We start from the raw sequence: 18,908 nt of genomic DNA on the forward strand, positions 1-18,908 counted from the left end.
AGCTGTTGCATAAATACATATACATATGCTTATTGGGAAATCATTACAACACCATAAGCTATAAAGGTAATAAAATATAAATGTCACAAATCAGAAATCCAACTTTTGCATTTTTCAGGTTGAAACTCGATTATATTCCTTGGTCATTCAAATATTTTACAAGTAATGACCAGATCCTGTGTCTTATTCACAGGCACAGCCCCCTACTACTCAGACAACTATGAGGAGCAGGGTTTTACACTAAACTGGAACCTAAATGAAGACAAAACATCTATACAATTTCTTTTAATGTATCCCCCCAAAACTGCCATTCCAAAATACAAATAGGTCATTCTAATTACAAATAGGTAATCTCAGTTCAGAGTTCATTCCTTGCTGGCACCACACAAACAGTTAATCCTTGTTGCACTGTTTTATTTCAGAACACTTTAAAAAAACAAAACAAAACAAGATCTCATATTTGTGTGCACTCACTTTGATATATATTCTACAAATCCTCCCTCACTTCAGCAGTTGCATTGTTCTTATTGGGAGTACTCTCAAGAGGAAGGATATGGCTATTATTCATCCTGCTTAACAATCTTACATCTTCTATTTAGTAAATAGTTTAAAAAAAAAGTTCTGTATAATTAATCCCTACTGCTCTTATCCTGCATCACTAAGCAGTTCTCAATTACACCATTCCCAACTGTGTCTGACATAACCCTTATTATTAATAAATGTTAGCTTCACAATTCACTGTGCATCCAAAATAACCTTTTGTCACAAAAATTATAATTTTAAAAGTCTGTGGGGGAAATAAAATTAAGGGTGAAAATAGCACAACCTCCAATTAACTGGAAAATAAAAAGCTATAATTTTGTGAAGTCCCATCTTTGTAAGTATCACCGCAGGTTACCACAAATCAAAGTATAATACAAAAAACTGAACTTGAAAGCTCAAATATAGTTAGATGGTTTCTGGGGGGAACTTTAGTAACTGAGATTCAGTGCCAAAAGCATAAAATGAGGATAGTTATGAAAGCACTTGCAAAAACCTCTGGTGTCTATCTCTGATGTTATCTTTGAGCAGATGTATGTGGTGCATTAGAAAACAGAATAAGACATGGTGGTGTAAAAGGTGGATAAAAAGGTGGTTTTATTTGTGTCATTTATAGAGCCAAACAGAGTTCTTTGCTTACCAAACATAAAATAGACAATTGAAATGTAATGCAGACAAGACAAGTCCTGGGTCTGTGGTTTAGGTATGGGAAGGTTTGAAAAAATGGATGCTTGTACACACAAGCCTTTAGGACTTTAAAATCCTTGAAGTAGGGACCATGTCACTATGTGTGTTTGTATATCATCTAACACAAATGGGGCCTGTGGAGGAAAGATTTGGAGTTCAGTTTTGGACAGATTTCAGTTTCAGATGCTGCTAGGATGTTTAGGAGGTGATATTAGAGAGACAGTTGGAGAGATTAGAGAGACTGGAGAGAGGAGAAGAGAAATAGATTTGAGTGCTATTAGCATAGACAAGGTAGCTGAAACTGCAGTACCAGATGAAACCTTCTGGAGTATATACATAGTGGGAAGGGGGGCATGGTTACAGAGGACCGACCTGTGAGGGACATCAGAAAGGGTTGGGGGAGGAAAGATAACAGATTCATTGAGGACCAGAAAGCAAAGAAAGAAAAGAGGTCAAAGTGATAAATAGCATTACGGCAGCAGACAGCTTTAACAGAATAATAGAAGAGGGCCTCTTTGATATTGTTAGTTGGTGGTTTGGGAGACTTTGATGATGGCAGACACCACAGCCTTAATGGAACCATTCCAACAGCTGGGTGTTACCTGGGTGTAAGATGCCCATCAGAAGACACTGTATTTACAAAGGGAGGATCCACCAATCACATTTTATGGCTTCTTTCCATTGCCAGAGCAGCACAAAGCAGCCAAGGTGCAAGGGAAGATCTAGACCAAAGAGAACAGAGTTAATTGGAGAAAGAACTAACTTTTAATAAAAGTCAGCATAGTTGTGGGACTGTCTCCAAAACAGCTCAACAGCACAGACACAGGAATAGAGTATGGCAAAAAAGAGTGGAGTGATAGTTTAACACTTCTTCCAAATCACTTACACTTCCAGTTAAGAGAAAACTGACCCCTGAGAACACTATTGTTGCTAAGTAGAGTCTATTAATGGTCCCCCAAGGAAGATGGTGGTGACCTTGGTACTACTGAAACAGAGGCTTGCAATAGTAGTATAAGATATGATGGGCACAGAGGATGGTGGAAAGATCGGACTGGTACATAACAGTACTGTGCATCCATCTGTGAAACAGACACCTTACTTGGAAAGTTTTACTTCTGTCAAAATTCAACAGAAAATGGACCAACTGAAGGCCAATCACAACTCTATTAAACTGACCAGGCAATGCAATTTATGTTTACAAAAAAAATCCTGTGTCAAGATTTTCTTATAATGTGTACAAACACTACAAGCACCCCTTAGCAAGAGAGTAAGCCAAAGACATAAGAGCACTGCATCACTGAAAAAGGTGCCACCTATGGGCAGCTGGAATATGATGCTAATGTTAAAAGATAAATTAAATTGAGGATAGAAGAGGGGAAAGGATCCTTTAATGAATGGGCAGCAGCATGAGGCATCGGAGTAATAAATATGACACAGTCTGATCATCTTCACCAGAATGTTGTTCTTGCCACTTCCAATATATTAATACTTAGCATGGCCCTGTATAATACTACACAACATTATTACCCACAATGCCTCAGTAAGGTAACACTACTTATTTCCCTTTTAGGGTATTAAGAGGAGCGATTAACATTTTTATACACATCTTTGAAGGATACACTATGTAAGAGCTAAATATTATAATTATTATTGATGAGAGGTGCAATCTATTAGGCCTGGTCTATACTAGAAAATAAGTCAGCTTAACTACGTCGCTCAAGATGTGAAAAATCCACACTCCTGATCCGTGTAGTTAAGCCAACCTAACCCTAGATGTCAACAGAACTAGATTGATGGAAGAATTCTTCTGTCAACGTAGCCTCTGCTTCTCAGGAAGGTGGATTACCTAAACCAGTGGTTCTCAAACTGTGGGCTGGGACCCCAAAGTGGGTCGCAACCTCATTTTAATGGAGTCATCAGGGCTGACTTAGACTTGCTGGGGCCCAGGGCTGAAGCCCAAGCACCACCACCCAAGGCTGAAGCCTGAGGATTTCAGCCCTGCATGTTGGGACTCAAGTTACAGGCCCCCCCCACCTGGTGCTGAAGCCCTTGGGCTTCAGCTTTGCCCTCCCCCCACCTGGGTCAGTGGGGCTTGGGCCAGCTCAGGCTTCAGTCCCCCCTCCTGGGGTCGTGTATTCACTTTTATTGTCAGAAGGGGGTCGCGGTGCAATGAAGTTTGAGAACCTCTGACCTACACTGATGGGAGAACCCCACCCACTGGCATAAGTAGTGTCTACACTGAAGAGCTACAGCAGTGCAGCTGTGTTGCTGTAGCATTTCAAGGGTAGACAAGCCCTCAGTCTAAGCATGCTGACACCGTGTGTGGCCTTTGCTACATCACTTAACATTACTGCCTACATTTCCCCTTCTTAAAACAGGGGAAATGACGTTTATCTCCATTTTACAAAATGGAGGGGATTAAGTGATTTATTCACAGGCACAAAGGAACTCAGTGGCAGAACTGGGTTTAGAAGTCAGACGTTGCTGGCACTTAGTCCCATGTCCTGCGCAGTGAAGTAGCCTGAGCAAACTGGCACCAGTGTTTCGGACAAAACAAGGTACGTTTTGGAGTCATCTGCATTTTCAAAACACACACACACACACACACACACACACACACACACACACACACACTTTCATTCACACCCATGCAGATGTCAGAACTCTAGGTAAGGAGGAGACAACCTGGCATCAGTTAATTAGATCATAAATGGTGCTATTTCTACCCCTATTCCATTACTGAATCCAGCTACTCGAACTCTGGCTAATGCTTGGAATCTATTTTTATAACTTGAAAAACACCTAAAGCTTTTCAGGTTTATTCAGTCATTAAGCCCTTAACTGACATCGCTAAAAGATCTGTGACCATTTTTAGTCACTCAGGTTAGATACACTACCATATACCATACAATACCATCTACCTAAACCTACTCGGAGAAACCTATTATAAATTCAGCTTTTGCAAAATTTGCTCATACATTAGTATTCTCCATCTACAGTGGAGAGAACGCGAGGGAAGAAAACATAGGACAGAATCAAAGTTAGCTAAAGATATTTTCTTGAATGCTAAACAATGGGCATTCATGAATCATTTGTCCTGCATTCTTAAAATCTTTTGAACCTGTAACAATGCAGCCTTCAGCCAGCAAACCTCAACATTTGAAAGTGAGATCACTTCTTGAAGAAACAGGAATATATATATAATATATATATAATATAATGGTGAATGATTTTATACTGAATGGAATGCAGCAATCAGCAAAGTATTATGAGCTGGATGAAACCTTGTTATGGGTTTGGATAAAATGCCATTGAGGTTGATAACTGAAGTGTGAGTTCACACTTAACGTAAGTGGAAACATAAGCCCAAAGATAAAAGGGGTGCATGAATCCAGCCCAGGAACTTTTGGGCAGGTTTGTGTGGAAGTGTGAAAGAACCCAGATACTGAGGTGTCAGACAACAACAGAGAGGCAGGGTAAAAGAGGCAAAAAAAGCCAAGCAGGACAGCAGCCTGCAAGCATAGCGTGACCATGGAATAAACTAAAGGGAGCTTTTGTGACTGGTGTTGGCTAAGGAAGTTTGCAGGGGGAGGGGAGGGAGAAGCAGTAAGTTAAGACACTGCTCCTTTTGTTCTTGTTTCTTTCTGCATTCAGAGAAACAGGACTTTGTACATGCCTTGTAAATATACAAGACTGCATCAAAAACAAAACAAAAAACCACCACACACCAGGCTCCATCAATTTTTACTTCCAACTGGAACACCCTCATGGCCCCAAATTTAGACTAGCCCTTTGGGTCAAAAGGGGTAACGGTATATTTGTTCCACTCTCGTACTCATGCAATTCCGAATATTGGCCATTTTACATTTAGAGAGAGAGAGAGAGAGAGAGAGAGAGAGATTTTTCCAGACTCTTGGTTTTTGTTTTTTAACTGAAGAATCTGGTATAATACCCTCTTCATAACTATTCCCCCTTTCCTTTCTTTCAGGGGAATCTTATTTATAGTGATGTGTGAAGTAGGAAATGCTGCAGAGGGAAGGAGTGAAAACATTGTGCTCTCTACTACAATACACATTTTGAAAGAGAAAAGAACTTTCATAAGGGCAGGAGTCTTGCACCTGTAGACCCTGTTAGATTTCTATTTTTATTTTAAAAAAATCCACTTACTGTCAGAATACCCAGAAATTCCATTAAAAACACTAAAGAAATAAAATTATCTGAATGGGTTGTCAACAGACACTGGGCTAAAGTCTATCCTCAGTTAATAGAATCACTCTGGTTTGACTGAGAGCGCCACTTTGCCTGTCCACCATTTATTGGAGAAGGATTAGGAGTGGTAAATTAGGAGAGGAAAGGTAGCTTGAGCATTTACAGTAATAAGTGAATCAGCAAAGACCCTTGTCTGCTGCTTTCAACAAAACACAAATACATGCCTCAACAGCACAGACAGTTACCAACAATTCTTATACTACAGAAGGCTAAGAGTTAGAAAGAGAGAATACTGTATTCAGTAACCAAATACAATGCTCAAGTTATTACACTGCATCCTCAATATCAGCAAAAGTCACCCTTGGTTAAACATTTCCATCAGTGTTTACCAGAGTAGTGACCCCAGAAAATATGTTATCTTTATTGAAAGGTTCCTTACAAGCACATTCAATTGGGGAAGGAGCAGAAAGTGGAAGCCAGATGCCCAATTTTCACCACAAAACTACAATAGATTCATGTTGCACCAAGGGATGCTCTGAGAGACAGAGTTACATGAAGAGAACAGCTCAACTGTGTAAATTGTACTGCACATCCTTGAGTGGTGCCATTTGTACAAATCCATTGTTTAGATTTTTTTATTTTATTTTGTATAGGTTGGTTGGCATAATGAATGAGAAGAAAAACTATATCATAGAGGAAAAAAATGTTCCATCCTGGGGAGGATGCAGTTACTGTTATGATTTTAATTGCACTCAATAAGTGAAATTCCAACCCGCAGGCTACTGTTCCTCTGCTGGGCACAAAAATCTAAAAAAACCCTCATTAGGGGTCTATTTTACTGTGCAAATGTGTATCGAACTCACCTTGATATTAATAGGTCGCACATCCACACCCACCCAGCCACCCCAGATCCATAGCTTTTTGGGTAGCTGCAGCAAACTGTGGTGTGTAATCTGCAATTGTTTCATTTCTGAATAGAAGTCCATTTTTCCTGTGTTGCAGAAAAATTGTTCAGAACCTGCCTGACCTACATAGTATTAAAAACATTTCATACTATATTTCTCCAGCAATGGAATATTGTTCTCTGCTTTGCTTTCTTCAGCTAGCTGCATTTTAACTCAAGTCTTCAGATCCTCTCTCTCTTATTCCCAAAATCTCTATATTTAACTTATTGCTGAAAAGAGTTGTGGAATGCTCATTTCAGACAGAACTAAAAAGATGCTGCAACCAGACTTTACTGATTCTCTGAAATGGCATTTGCTTTAGTTTGTCCAGTACTACTACTTCCAATAAAATTAAAGTAAAGTACTGGTAACTTATAAAAATGCATAAAATACAATGTATAGGAGTTAGAGGTGACAGGGGAGGGCCTAGAAAAGCTCTTTAATGGCTTGATCCTACAGTCACCAGAGGCAGTTTATTGTACAGAGAGGACAATACTTATTTCAACAGAGTACTCATGAGAGTGAGCACCAGAGCTCAGAAACAGATGGTGTGAGCGCATACGCCATACCAGCACCACTCTCAAGCTACTTGCTTGTTTTCCAGAATCACAGCTTTCATTGTTTTAAAAAGTACATCTCTAGCTGTAACTGTGGCAGAGAACCACTCAATTCACATTTTTGAGGTCAACTGATGTAGAGATGAGTAGTCTACAGGGAGACTGGAACAACAGCTTTGCGAGATGTGTACTGACCCATTCATCTCAGTAAGGGGTTAACTCAAATGCTCAGTCATGATAATTTAAATATGAAGATTGTTAACTATTTCATTCCTCACAAGAAAGGAGGCTGATTTGCACAATGTACTGTGTGAGTGACAGCTTACCTTGGTGCCATAAAGCAGGGAGAATTTTGGAAATATGACCACATATTTTTTCCTCTCTTTAAAGGAGGAGCCAAGCAGTATATTCAAGCCTCACTGAGGGGAGTCAAGATCAAGAAGGCCAATGGAGGTCAGTGGCATGCATGCTCATATTTTCAATATGTTCATTATCTATTGTCAGAGGCATCTCATTTTGACAATTCACATGGACAGAACCTATTATGTGGATGGATTTTGGAAGAGTGCAACCACCATGAGCACTAGTGAGCACTATTCCTTAGGGTAGTTTTTTCAGGATCATGCCCTTTAAGAAAGAGTGCATATGTTTTCTTTTTTAGTAACATTATTAAAAAGGAGTCCTGTTATAAAAGAACCTTTTATGAAGAAAATCCAGCACTGCCCATTCTTGAAATATAAATCTGTGAAATGTGATTTGAAACACTATTCACATGGATGGAGACAACATGCACATAAAAACCACGATTTTAAAGTGCTACTCCATTTCAAATAAATTGTTAATCTTCTATTAAGAGCCAAATAAGAACAGATGTATTTATGGTTACAAAAGTAACATACACACAATTATACAAATATTGAATGCCTCATAGGGAAAAATATTTCCACTATTTTTACCCAAAAGCAATTTTTTTTCCTCTATAAACCATTGCTGCCCCTGGAGTCCATCACTATTTGTTTTATTATCACTTCGATTTTTACGTGGTGAAGTTTTTATGGCCATACAGACTTCCGTGCTTAAAAACTACACTAGCCAGCCAGCTCCCCCAACATGTTCCATCCCAGAGGAGCCCCCACGCTAACTATTCTTTTCACTATCAAAGGTCACACCAGCCAGTATGCTCTTCCTCCTGTGGAGATAATGGGTTGCCTGGCTCTGCTTCTCAAGAGAGATTTTAGGAGATCCAGCTGTCTTCTCTCATGTAAGACCGCGGCGCTGGCTGCCAAGAAGGTTGGCCTTTTCCAGGTGTCTGTGTCATTTGTCAGAAATGACATCAGATGTAGAGAATTGCATTCCACAGTGTTCTACTATAGCTCTGACACACACACACACACAGTACACATATACTTGAGAGTCTTTTTAGTTTAAATTCAGCACATGAAAATGTTTGATAAAATGCAACATTACACTGGTACAGTATTTCACCTTATAAAACTGCAATGTAACGGACCTAACATTAAAAGGGAACTTCTCAGTCCCGTCATTAAGGAGGGCATGAAGCCGCACTTCTTTTGTCTCAAAAACAAAGGAGGAAAAATCACTTGCTTAAAGGATCAACAGCTAAATCATATTCAGTGAAACAATATTCTGAGATTTTTCTCTTCCGTATTATTTTTTAAAACAGTGCTGCACTTACTGATGATGTGCGGAGAGCTCCATAGGTTCACCCAACCAGCTGTAGTTTGTTACAACTTTCTGGCCCCAAAGACCCTCCCTAATTTAGATTGTCTGTACCAGGCCCGGAACAAAGATTTATGTATATACTTGAACCTTAGCCAATGGGGAAGTGACTTGCAAAACTATAAAAACTCTACTATTGATCTACAGTTAAGGATGATTTTGCAGAAAACTATATTTAGTTCACACTGTGGGCCTGTAATAGGCTCATTTCCATCACCTCAAACCAGATTGGCTATTTCTAAGTTTATAAGAGCCAGTGGGTTTTTGATTGGGTTCCCTTCACTAGTACAGCCTGTGCAGCAACATACAATTGGAAGTAAACTCCTCCTCCCCTCCTCCCTTCATGCACTCTGCAAGAAGGGAGAGGGCAGTATCTAACCATCCTGAGATCCCACTCCCTGGGCTCAGCCAGCTTCCCCCTTTGCACTTCCTCCTTCTCCTTTAACTGTCCTCAGATGACAGGATGATTCCTCTCATTAGCTCATCAGCCTCCTGCCTAATAAAGCCATTGAGAACTCACCCCCCTACACCCCAATTAAATCCACTCCAGGGAGAACACCTAGTACCTTACGTGACCAGAATGCCAGGTCAGCTTTAGGCCCCTAGCACTGGTCCTCACATAGATTACAGTACATGGACCTTGCCAAAACAGACTGCACTGGAGATGTTGGTCTCCCAGAGCCACACTGGCTCATGTATTTTGGGACTGTCCCAGGGTATAATCCTTTTGGCTAGCAGTAAGCAGGAAGATTCATATGATAAATTAATAACTCCTTAAAAATTACTTCCCAGAACTTACATTTTGGGATGTATCCCATCATCTTGGAAACTCTCCAATTCACAGAAAGCTTGGTTCTCTAATGCAGGGCTTGTAGCCTAACTACTCATTGTTTAGATGGAAGAGCAAATTGCCTCCAAGGATAAAAGTCTGGCACAGCAACTATACTGACCTGCCTGCTAAAGAGTGGGTAACATTTCGGAGAAGAAGGACCCCAGACAAATTTGAAAAGATTTGGTCTTACTTTTTAGAAATCTTAGATTAATTCTTGCAGATGGAAACAAAAGGGTCACTCTTCTTTTCCCTCTCTCATTCCCCTCCCTTCCCATTCCCTTTTTGATGATTTTTTTGTTGTTCTTCCCTTATTTTGGGGGTTTGGGGAAATCAAAATAGAAAAATCACAAAAACAAAATACACAATGCTGAAGTTAAATTTAATGTTTGATAAATATAGAACAAAAGAGAATGGTAAATGGAGGACTTCTCTTTTTACTGAGCATCTACAGCATTGGGAGCCACAATGCAAACTTCCCTACAATGGCTTCCCAAGTGTGATTTGGAGGGTACCATTTCCAGGAGTGAAAGGACAGATTCAATCTTTGTGCCTATTTGACCTTTAGCTGTTCTTATAAAAGTAAGGCCAGTTGTGATGGTGGATTTTGTGATATTCATACATGTCCTCTAAGACCTGACCTAAAAAACACAACATCCATATGCCCCCTAAACAGGTACTGAATTGTAACAACTTCTGTTCACTACCGCCTGGGGCTGGATTTGAATCACTGTAACAACAGATGAGAGTATTTTGGACATCTATGGCACCTTCTATCAATGGATTTTAAAGACTTACAGATATTAATGTATTAAGTCTCAAAACATGCATGTGAGTTAGGTAAGGCACCGAAAAGTCTGTGGCAGAGTCAGAGCAGATTTCCTATCTCCCATTCTGGTGCTCTCACTGCAATTTCATGTGTCCTCACTCTACTAGAGGTGAAAGTCCCCATGTCTCATTACCGTAGTCTAAGATTTCTAAATTAATGCAGAGCCTAAAGAATTCAGTTCATCCACTGAAATCTTCTGAGAAGATCCCAGATGCTGTCACATTGCACGTTTTATCACAATTTTCAAATTATTAGCAAGCTTTAACTGACAGTTTCACTTATTGGATATGCTCTTTTACCTGACACATTCCTTTCATGCAGTCAAATAAGTTATAAAACATTATCCATACATATTTGCTAATTCATTGCTAATCTTCTTTAAAGGAAATCCTCCTCCATGTTCTGACAAATTTTTCTGACAGCTGTGAATCTTAAAAACATAGCAGAGCAGCTGATGTGTTTACTGTTGCCCATCTGTCAGTCACTTTGAAAGGAATGACTTGAGAGGTCATGTACTTATTGAAAGATGAGCGGGAAGTTAGAGTATGTGCTATTCCACATTTGCTTCAAGGTTATTTAACACAGTCAACATATGTTATAAATGTCCCAGTCATGATTGTTTACAGTGTTGTTGTAGCCATGTTGGTCCCAGGATAAGAGAAAGACAAGATAGGTGAGGTAATATCTTTTATTGGATCAACTTCTGTTGGTAGAAGGTACAAGCTTTGGAGCTACACAAAGCTGTTCTTCATGTCTGGGGAAGGAAGCAGAGTGTCTGAGCTAAACATAAATAGAGAGAGTGCATACAATGCACATCAACTCTATTTATCCATATTACTCTCAGGTTTTATTACATGGAACAATTTATTAATTGGCACTAATTTCTGCAGAGCTTGTACAACTTAAAATTTAAAGAGCCTGACTCTTTATATTCATTGTAGAGTGGTTCAATAAACTATGAAATATAATTATCCAGGCATTCTATTTTCAGTTCAACTACCAGGAGCTGTATGTTATTTTAAGAATCGCACACTTTCAAGGACATGCAAAAACAAAAACACTTAATTCACCCACAATATAGGTTTAGAAGTCTTGTAAATGACAAATCTTTAGAAGGAATCCAGACATGAAAAGCCGTGGTCAAATTTTAACATCCAATTATTCAAATGATCCAAATACATCCAATTATTCAACCACCCTAACAGATGCTGTGTTTTAATAGCTTTTTTCCTGACCCTTTCTACTGGGCTATTATCAGCAGGTGAAAAAAACTTTTGTAGTGATAATCCAGATGGCCCATTTCCAACAGTTGACAAGAAGGTGTGAGTAACAGTATGGCGGGGGGGGGGGGGGGGGGAGGGGAATTAGCATGGGGAAATGGGTTTTACTTTGTGTAATGATCCATCCACTCCCAGTCTTTATTGAAGCCTAATTTAATAGTGTCAAGTCTGCAAATTAATTCCAATTCTGCAGTTTCTCGTTGGAGTCTGTTTTTGAAGTTTTTTTGTTGGATTATTGTGACTTTGAGGTCTGTAATCGAGTGACCAGAGAGGTTAAAGTGTTCTCCAGCTGGTTTTTGAATGTTATAATTCTTGACGTCTGATTTGTGTCCATCTATTCTTTTGCTTAGAGACTGTCCGGTTTGGCCAATGTACATGACAAAGGGACATTGCTGGCACGTGATGTCATATATCACATTGGTAGATGTGCAGGTGAACGAGCCTCTGATAGTGTGGCTGATGTGATTAGGTCCTATGATGGTGTCCCCTGAACAGATATGTGGACAGAGTTTGCAACGGGCTTGTTACAAGGATAGTTTCTTGGGCTCTTGTTTTTGTTGTGTGGTATGTGGTTGCTGGTGAGTATTTGCTTCATGCTAATTTCCGCACTGTTACTCACACCTTCTTGTCAACTGTTGGAAATGGGCCATCCTGATTATCACTACAAAAGTTTTTTTCACCTGCTGATAATAGCCCACTAGGGCCTTTTGCCAGCACAGCCATTTGTCAGGGGTCACACCTCTTCCTAACACAGCTGTGTAGTGCAGACCTGGCCACAGTGTCCATCCTGGCCAAGGAAATTGAAATAGGCGGCAAGAGCCACTTTCAACTAGTCAAAGGAAGGATAGGGAAAGGAATGAGAGTCATAGGGTTATTAATGTACCTAATCACAGTCAATCCAGAGTGGGATTACTGAAAACTCAAAGAAAGGTAGGATATCAACCTAAGTATAAAACTTTGTTGCGCTCTTTATTCTGGAAATGCTTGGAATTTAAACCTTTCCTCATCACCCCGTTTCCAGCAGAAGATTACAATAAGATGTGTAGTAATAATAGTAATCACAATAAGAATTTACAGAGTGCTTTCCATTATGAAAGTACTGTACAAATATGAACTAATTAATTTTCACCACTCTGTTTACACAGGTAGACAAATTGAAGCAAAAACACCATAAGAGACTTGTCCGGGACCACACAGTGAGCCCCCTTAAACCTGTATACCCAAGGAGGTTAGCAGCAACAATACATTAATGCTACACTAAAAAAGACAATGTGAGAAATAATAATGAAACCAGGGACGATATATAAGACAAAGTTAATCAGTAATGAAAAATAAATGTGAATTTTCTTTGTAAGGGAACTCAACACATCTGTGGAATTTACACAAAATTGCAGTTCACAAGTATAAATCACTTCCTGCGTAAAAGAACATAGGTCCAGTGCATTCTCATTAGAAGATCAGTAGGAAGAGGAAAGGAGAGGAGGAGAAATTCCAAAAGGGGTAGGGAATAAAGGAGATGGGGAATTAAAATTATCCCTAGAAGCAAAAATCCTTAACAATTTCCTCACAGCAAAACAAACAGCCCCCCACAAGTATACAACATAAACTTGCACAACCAACACTTATGTGATTGATCATTAACCAACTGATCTTAAGGGCATTGCAGAAGTAATCCCAAAATAAAAATAAACTGTTCTTGAACTATTTCTTCAATGCACTATCCATAAAAAGGATTTCCTCCTTCTGTGCCAAGCATGCAGGTCTCTTTCCTAGAAATCTTATCCACACACTGGTTTATATACAGAAGAGAAATATTTTATCCAAAAGAAAACAAAATGTTTTGATGTTGCTTTACTTTAAGGTTCAATTAATAAATGTAGCACCTTGTTAAGGAGAAAGATTCCCAGCAGCATTTCTTAAGAATTAATTATCCTTAAAAGCTTACCAGTCCTTTGACTTCTGAAATGTGCCCTTGAAAGAGCACTTTGCAGCAGACTAAAATAAAGCAACAAACTGTAGAGTTTGATATACTATTGATAGAAGACATTTCAACAGAAACATTGCACTCTGCATCAGAGTTACTTTTTCCTCTAACTTGTTAGTCTTTCTATTTTTCTTGAATTCCCACTTCAGACAAGAAAGGCAGAAACTAAACAAAGCTTCTCTGGTATAGATATATATAGAAAGCATTTGGAGTTAATACTTGACTCATCTTCCAGCCCACTTCCCGAAGGAAACTCAGGACACCCCCACCCAGCTTCCTACATAATAGTATACTACCTCCTATATACTGGATGCTGGCTGAAAACAAAACAGAAGCTGACTCTGCCAACAGCAAATGTTCCATGTGCAATGAAATCACTGAGACCACTGATAACAGTAAAGTATTACTCTGCTTATGTAATATATAACCTTCTTTATCAAAGTATCCAATCAAGTGTCATCACTCAGTAGCAAGAGTTGGCATAACTGTCCCCAAGACTACTTGAGGCAATGGGCCAGATCTTCAGGTTATTTAATCAGCATAGCTTCATAGAAGTCAATATAAATAGGACAATTTAAACCAGCTCAGGCTCTGACCCAGTTTTATTGTATAGATGTAAAACTGGAGGCCTCAATTCATTATTGGTCGTTTAAATACCTTGTTAAAAGAATTAAACCAGGTATCCCAACAAAATCCCAGTTTGGGTGATTATATTCTGCTTATGTAATATTCACTCTGTCTTTTCATATTGAATAAGATTATTAACTTTTCTCCAAATTTATTGTATGTGGTTACTGTACATACTGTAGTGCTGCAGTGTTGCACCCTAAAGTGGCTGTATTTTATTGAAAGAGTGTAACATTCCTATATGTTTAGCTTTACAAGTCAGTTGTACAGCACTTGGGGTTCCATCTTGATGAAATGCATTAAAACATAAGTCATATCACTACTGACATACTAAAGCAGTAAAAATGTAATATGTATTTTTCAGTAAAAAATTGATATTTAAATGAAATTTTTTAAAAAATGCGCAGGACGAATTATCTAATGGTTTTATTCTGTGGACCACTTTGTAAGAGAAAGTTCCTTTTGTGGACCTTCCTTTTTTACACCCTCTCCCTGCTCCAGCTTAGTTCTCAAAATGTTCCGTTCCTTGAACCACAGTTAAAGAGAGAACCATTGATATAAAGTAACCTTTCAAAGAAACCAAACCAACCAATACTTCTTCAAAGAAATACCATCAACTATTGGCGGCTCAGAATAAGTTTTCATAAAGAAAATGTTTTATAAGCCTATGGGTTTAGTATACAGATTATGATGTTTTCAAGACATTAAAACATTTCTTCCCCAATGAAAACATAGGCACATTGCAAGGGAATGCTGGAAACATGAACACAACAGCATTATGCTAGTCATGAGAACGAGAAAGTGAAACTGGCCAGTTTTCGTTCACCACTCAAGTTGAATAAAAAGGTACAAGGAAACAGAAAACAAAGATGGTGAAAAGCGATTTAAATTTTTAAAAATTCTTTCCATTTCAATAATGTAAGGTCTGATTGGAAAAAACATGTAAAGGAAAGAGACTTGCCGGCACAAGAAAACTAGAAATAAGGATATTTGGGTGGAAAAAAACAGGGACACAACTTTTAACTTCACTTGAAATGTGTTAAGACTACAAGTGCTTTTTGGAGGAACAAAGTGGAAAAATGGCAAATATATCCCTAAAAATGTTAAGACTGTTCCTCTTTAATGGAGAAAACTGACGTACATGAAGAACAAACTTTTAAAAATGTAATATGGGTAAAATGCAATATGGGTAGAATTCACCCTGGTATAGAGGAGTCATGCAGAGCCAGATGTTCTGCATCTTCTGCACACTGCACCCCAACTGGCACAAAGGGTTACATTAGGAATAGTCCAGGGAGGAACTACTGGATTGGTTTCACAGTAACATAGATCCAGTGGCCCTAAAGTCCTGTGCAAGAAGTGTGTGTGCTGTTCCAGTTCACAGGTTGAGTGATGGGGGAAGGATTCCCTGTAATCCCATGCTCTGATCTCGGGTTAAGGAGTTGATTTTGATGTCCCCATTCTTCCACATAAAGCCTGACAACTCAGATCTTATCAGGGCGAAGTGAATTTCACCTACTTGATTTTTATCTTGACAGTGTTCCTTTAAAGTTATTTTATTCAGTTAAATCAAATTGGGTCTTGCCACCAAAAGAAAACATTTACTGAAAAGAGCTCCTATAATCCAATAGATCATATTTTATTTAGTAGGACACAGGAAAATTTGCATTCAAATAAATTTCAAGAACGTATTTTAATAGTATGTTTTTACATGACTAGTATGACTGTTCAAAATACTTAATAAACATCCCTGCAACATTTCTTTTGTAAAGAAATAATTACACTGAAAGGACACTCAACAGTTAATATCAACCTAACTAGTGGCATCCTGTTTAATGAAACTGGCAAGATTTTCCAATCCTTTCTATTTAATTCTTTATGCTTCACATCTCTGTATTTTTAAAGCTAATTTATGTTTTTTTATTGACTGAAAATTTAATAGCTTATAATTTTAAAAAAATCTGAAAATTCAATCAGCCACATGAGCTTCATAAATTAACTTAGAAGCAGCTAATCATGGGGGAGAGGGATAGCTCAGTGGTTTGAGCACTGGCCTGCTAAACTCAGGGTTGTGAGTTCAATCCTTGAGGGGGCCACTTGGGGATCTGGGGCAAAATCAGTACTTGGTCCTGCTAGTGAAGGCAGGGGGCTGGACTCTATGACCTTTCAAGGTCCCTTCCAGTTCTAGGAGATGGGAGATCTCCATTAATTAAATTAAATTAATTTTAAATAAACTGAAAATACACTCAGAATTTATTTCAATTATTTTATAATGCTCCTTTGGCTTGCCTGGGCTTGCCGTCTCTTGATTTAAAAAAGCACCTTTCACCGTGCCCTTTTATACTAATGCAGGGGCAATAATTTTAGAAGGCACCATATGAATCAGAAGTGATGAAATTAGCTCTGGACTCCCCCTTTAAAGACCTGCTGTCCCTGGGACTGAACTTTTCTCCCTCCCCCAGAGTTCAACACACCCCATTCCATAATTTCTGCAAACCCTATCTGTCGGGCTACTCTGGTGCAGTCATGTGGCTATGCGCAAGCATAATGTGAGCTCCTCAGCAATACTCCTAGCTGTGTATTTTCCCCTCAGCCCTTTTCTTTATAGCAGATAGAAGGCAACAAAAGAGACACTGTCCTGTTTCTTGATTGCTCTGAACTAGGACACAAACCCCCTCTCTGGCTGCTGGAGGTTGGAACATGGCAGCATTAGCTTTCTTACTGGCTGCTCAGAATGGGATGCAGAAGGAGATGATCCCTCTTTCCTGTGACTGCATAGGGCAGTAGTTCTCAACCTGTGGCCCATGTGACATCCTCAGGGCCATACAGGTAGTATACATATTGTGTGGATCCACATAACACAGAGAGCTGTATATGGTAAATAGGTTAAGAATCACTGGCATAGGGTAAATGGAAGCAGCTCCCAAGCTCAGGTCAGGCTGGACTTCTTATGAAGGTCAGTCCATCAAGATAGGTTGCAGATCCTTACAGTTCACAGCTTTATACGCTGAAAGTCAAACATCTCTTGAAGCACAAGGCCCACAGCTTGTATCTGCCCTTCATTCACAGAGTTTACAGACATCATCTTCATTTCAAATCGGGGAGGGGGGAGTTCGAATTGCTGCATCTCTATGCATCTTTGCAACAGCTACTTCTGCAGTTGTATGGACTGAAGCCAATATTTAACCACCACACTAACTGGTCATGTGGACTCTGTTACTGCATAGTAAAAGCTCTGTGGCGTGCTTTGACATAGCATGGTTCAAACCACACTAGGGAACTTTTAGTACGCAGCAACAGAGTCCACACAGTGATTTAGTGTATGGCAGGCTAGCATGCTGGAGATTTATACACCCCAGCTTGCTGTGCAGTAAAGCTCCATACAAGCAAAAAGTTCTTACTTTCAAGGAAACCATATATGAGAATTCCAGTCCCAAAAAACTGCACTTGCACATGAACTCTGGCTAATCAACAGCGGCAACTAACGTTCTATTTCCACTTAACTCTACTGGAGCTCTCTACCCCTTCAAATGCAATTGTTTAATAGAAACACTTTGTCTATGTTCTACCCAACACAACTGAAATATTTCATGGTCATAAATTATTGAGCTCATTACAAAAGGAATTGACAATGAGAAAAAACTATTTTTAATGGATATATTTGGCAACTTCACTCCGTTAACCAATATCCCAGCATTACAGACATAATTATGGACTGCCTTAATGGGTTCTAGATCGGGGTGGGCAAACTTTTTGACCTGAGGGCTGCATCGGGTTTCATAAATTGTATGGAGGGTCAGTTAGGGGAGGAGGTTGTGGCTCGGCCCCCACCTCCTATCTGCCCTCCCCCCCCCCCCACATGATTCCTGCCCCATCCAACCCTCCCTGTTCCCTGATGGCCCCTCTGGGACACCTGCCCCATTCACACACACCCCGCTCCCTGTCCCCTGATTGCCCCCGCCGCCCCATCCAACCCCTCCTCTCATTCTTGACGGCCCCCCAGGACTCCTGCCCCATCCAACCACCCCTTCTCCCTGTCCCCTGACTGCCCCCTGCCACCCCATCCAACCCCCCCTGCTCCCTGCCCCCTTTCCACGCTGTCTGGAGCACCGGTGGCTGGCGGCGCTACAGCCGGGCCATGCTCCTACCACACAGCACAGAGCACAGGTCAGGCCGGGATCTGCAGCTGCGCTGCCCCAGGAGCTCACAGCCCTGCCACCCAGAGCACTGCGGCGGAGTGAGCGAGCTGAGGCTGTGAGGGAGGGGGGACAGTAGGGGAGGGGCCGGGGGATAGCCTCTCAGGCCAGGAGCCTGGGGGCCGGGCAGGATGGTCCTCTAGGCCGGATGTGGCCCGTGGGCCATAGTTTGCCCACCCCTGTTCTAGATAGTGTTGTTCCCATCGATAACTGTTTGAAAAATAGTAGACAAGACTTGTCTATTGAGAGGTGTTACCTTACAAAGTGAACCGATTTCTCTATGTTTCTCTTAATTCACAGTGGATAAAAAAAGAGAGGGGAGGAGAATCTGTGCCCTTTGTCTATACTATCTGGTCCTTAATTTATCCAATACTCCACTGAAATATCGAGAACACAGTACGCTTCTAAGCTTCTGGCTGCTGCACATATATTGGCTTTAGTGTTATATTACTGAACAGTATTATCTCAAAATAGGAACCAGTGGCA

General features: G+C 40.0%; 1 protein-coding gene across 11 annotated transcripts in view; it reads right to left on the reverse strand.

Moving 5' to 3' along the window:
- MCC (MCC regulator of WNT signaling pathway) overlaps positions 1 to 18,908 on the reverse strand; it is a 327,625-nt gene that overhangs the window by 158,891 nt on the left and 149,826 nt on the right. The window contains exon 1 of one of the 11 annotated variants that reach the window (XM_065550319.1): positions 13,561 to 13,781. The exons of 9 other annotated variants lie outside the window; for them this stretch is intronic. In XM_065550319.1, the coding sequence (XP_065406391.1) occupies positions 13,561 to 13,662 (102 nt within the window). In that variant the 5' untranslated portion in view covers positions 13,663 to 13,781. Of the gene's footprint in view, positions 1 to 13,560; positions 13,782 to 18,908 lie in introns of those variants that run through there. One more of the 11 variants, XM_042840460.2, reaches the window with a different exon arrangement.

Source organism: Chrysemys picta, chromosome 6 (genome assembly GCF_011386835.1).
Source record: "Chrysemys picta bellii isolate R12L10 chromosome 6, ASM1138683v2, whole genome shotgun sequence".
NCBI classification, from domain to species: Eukaryota; Metazoa; Chordata; order Testudines; family Emydidae; genus Chrysemys; species Chrysemys picta.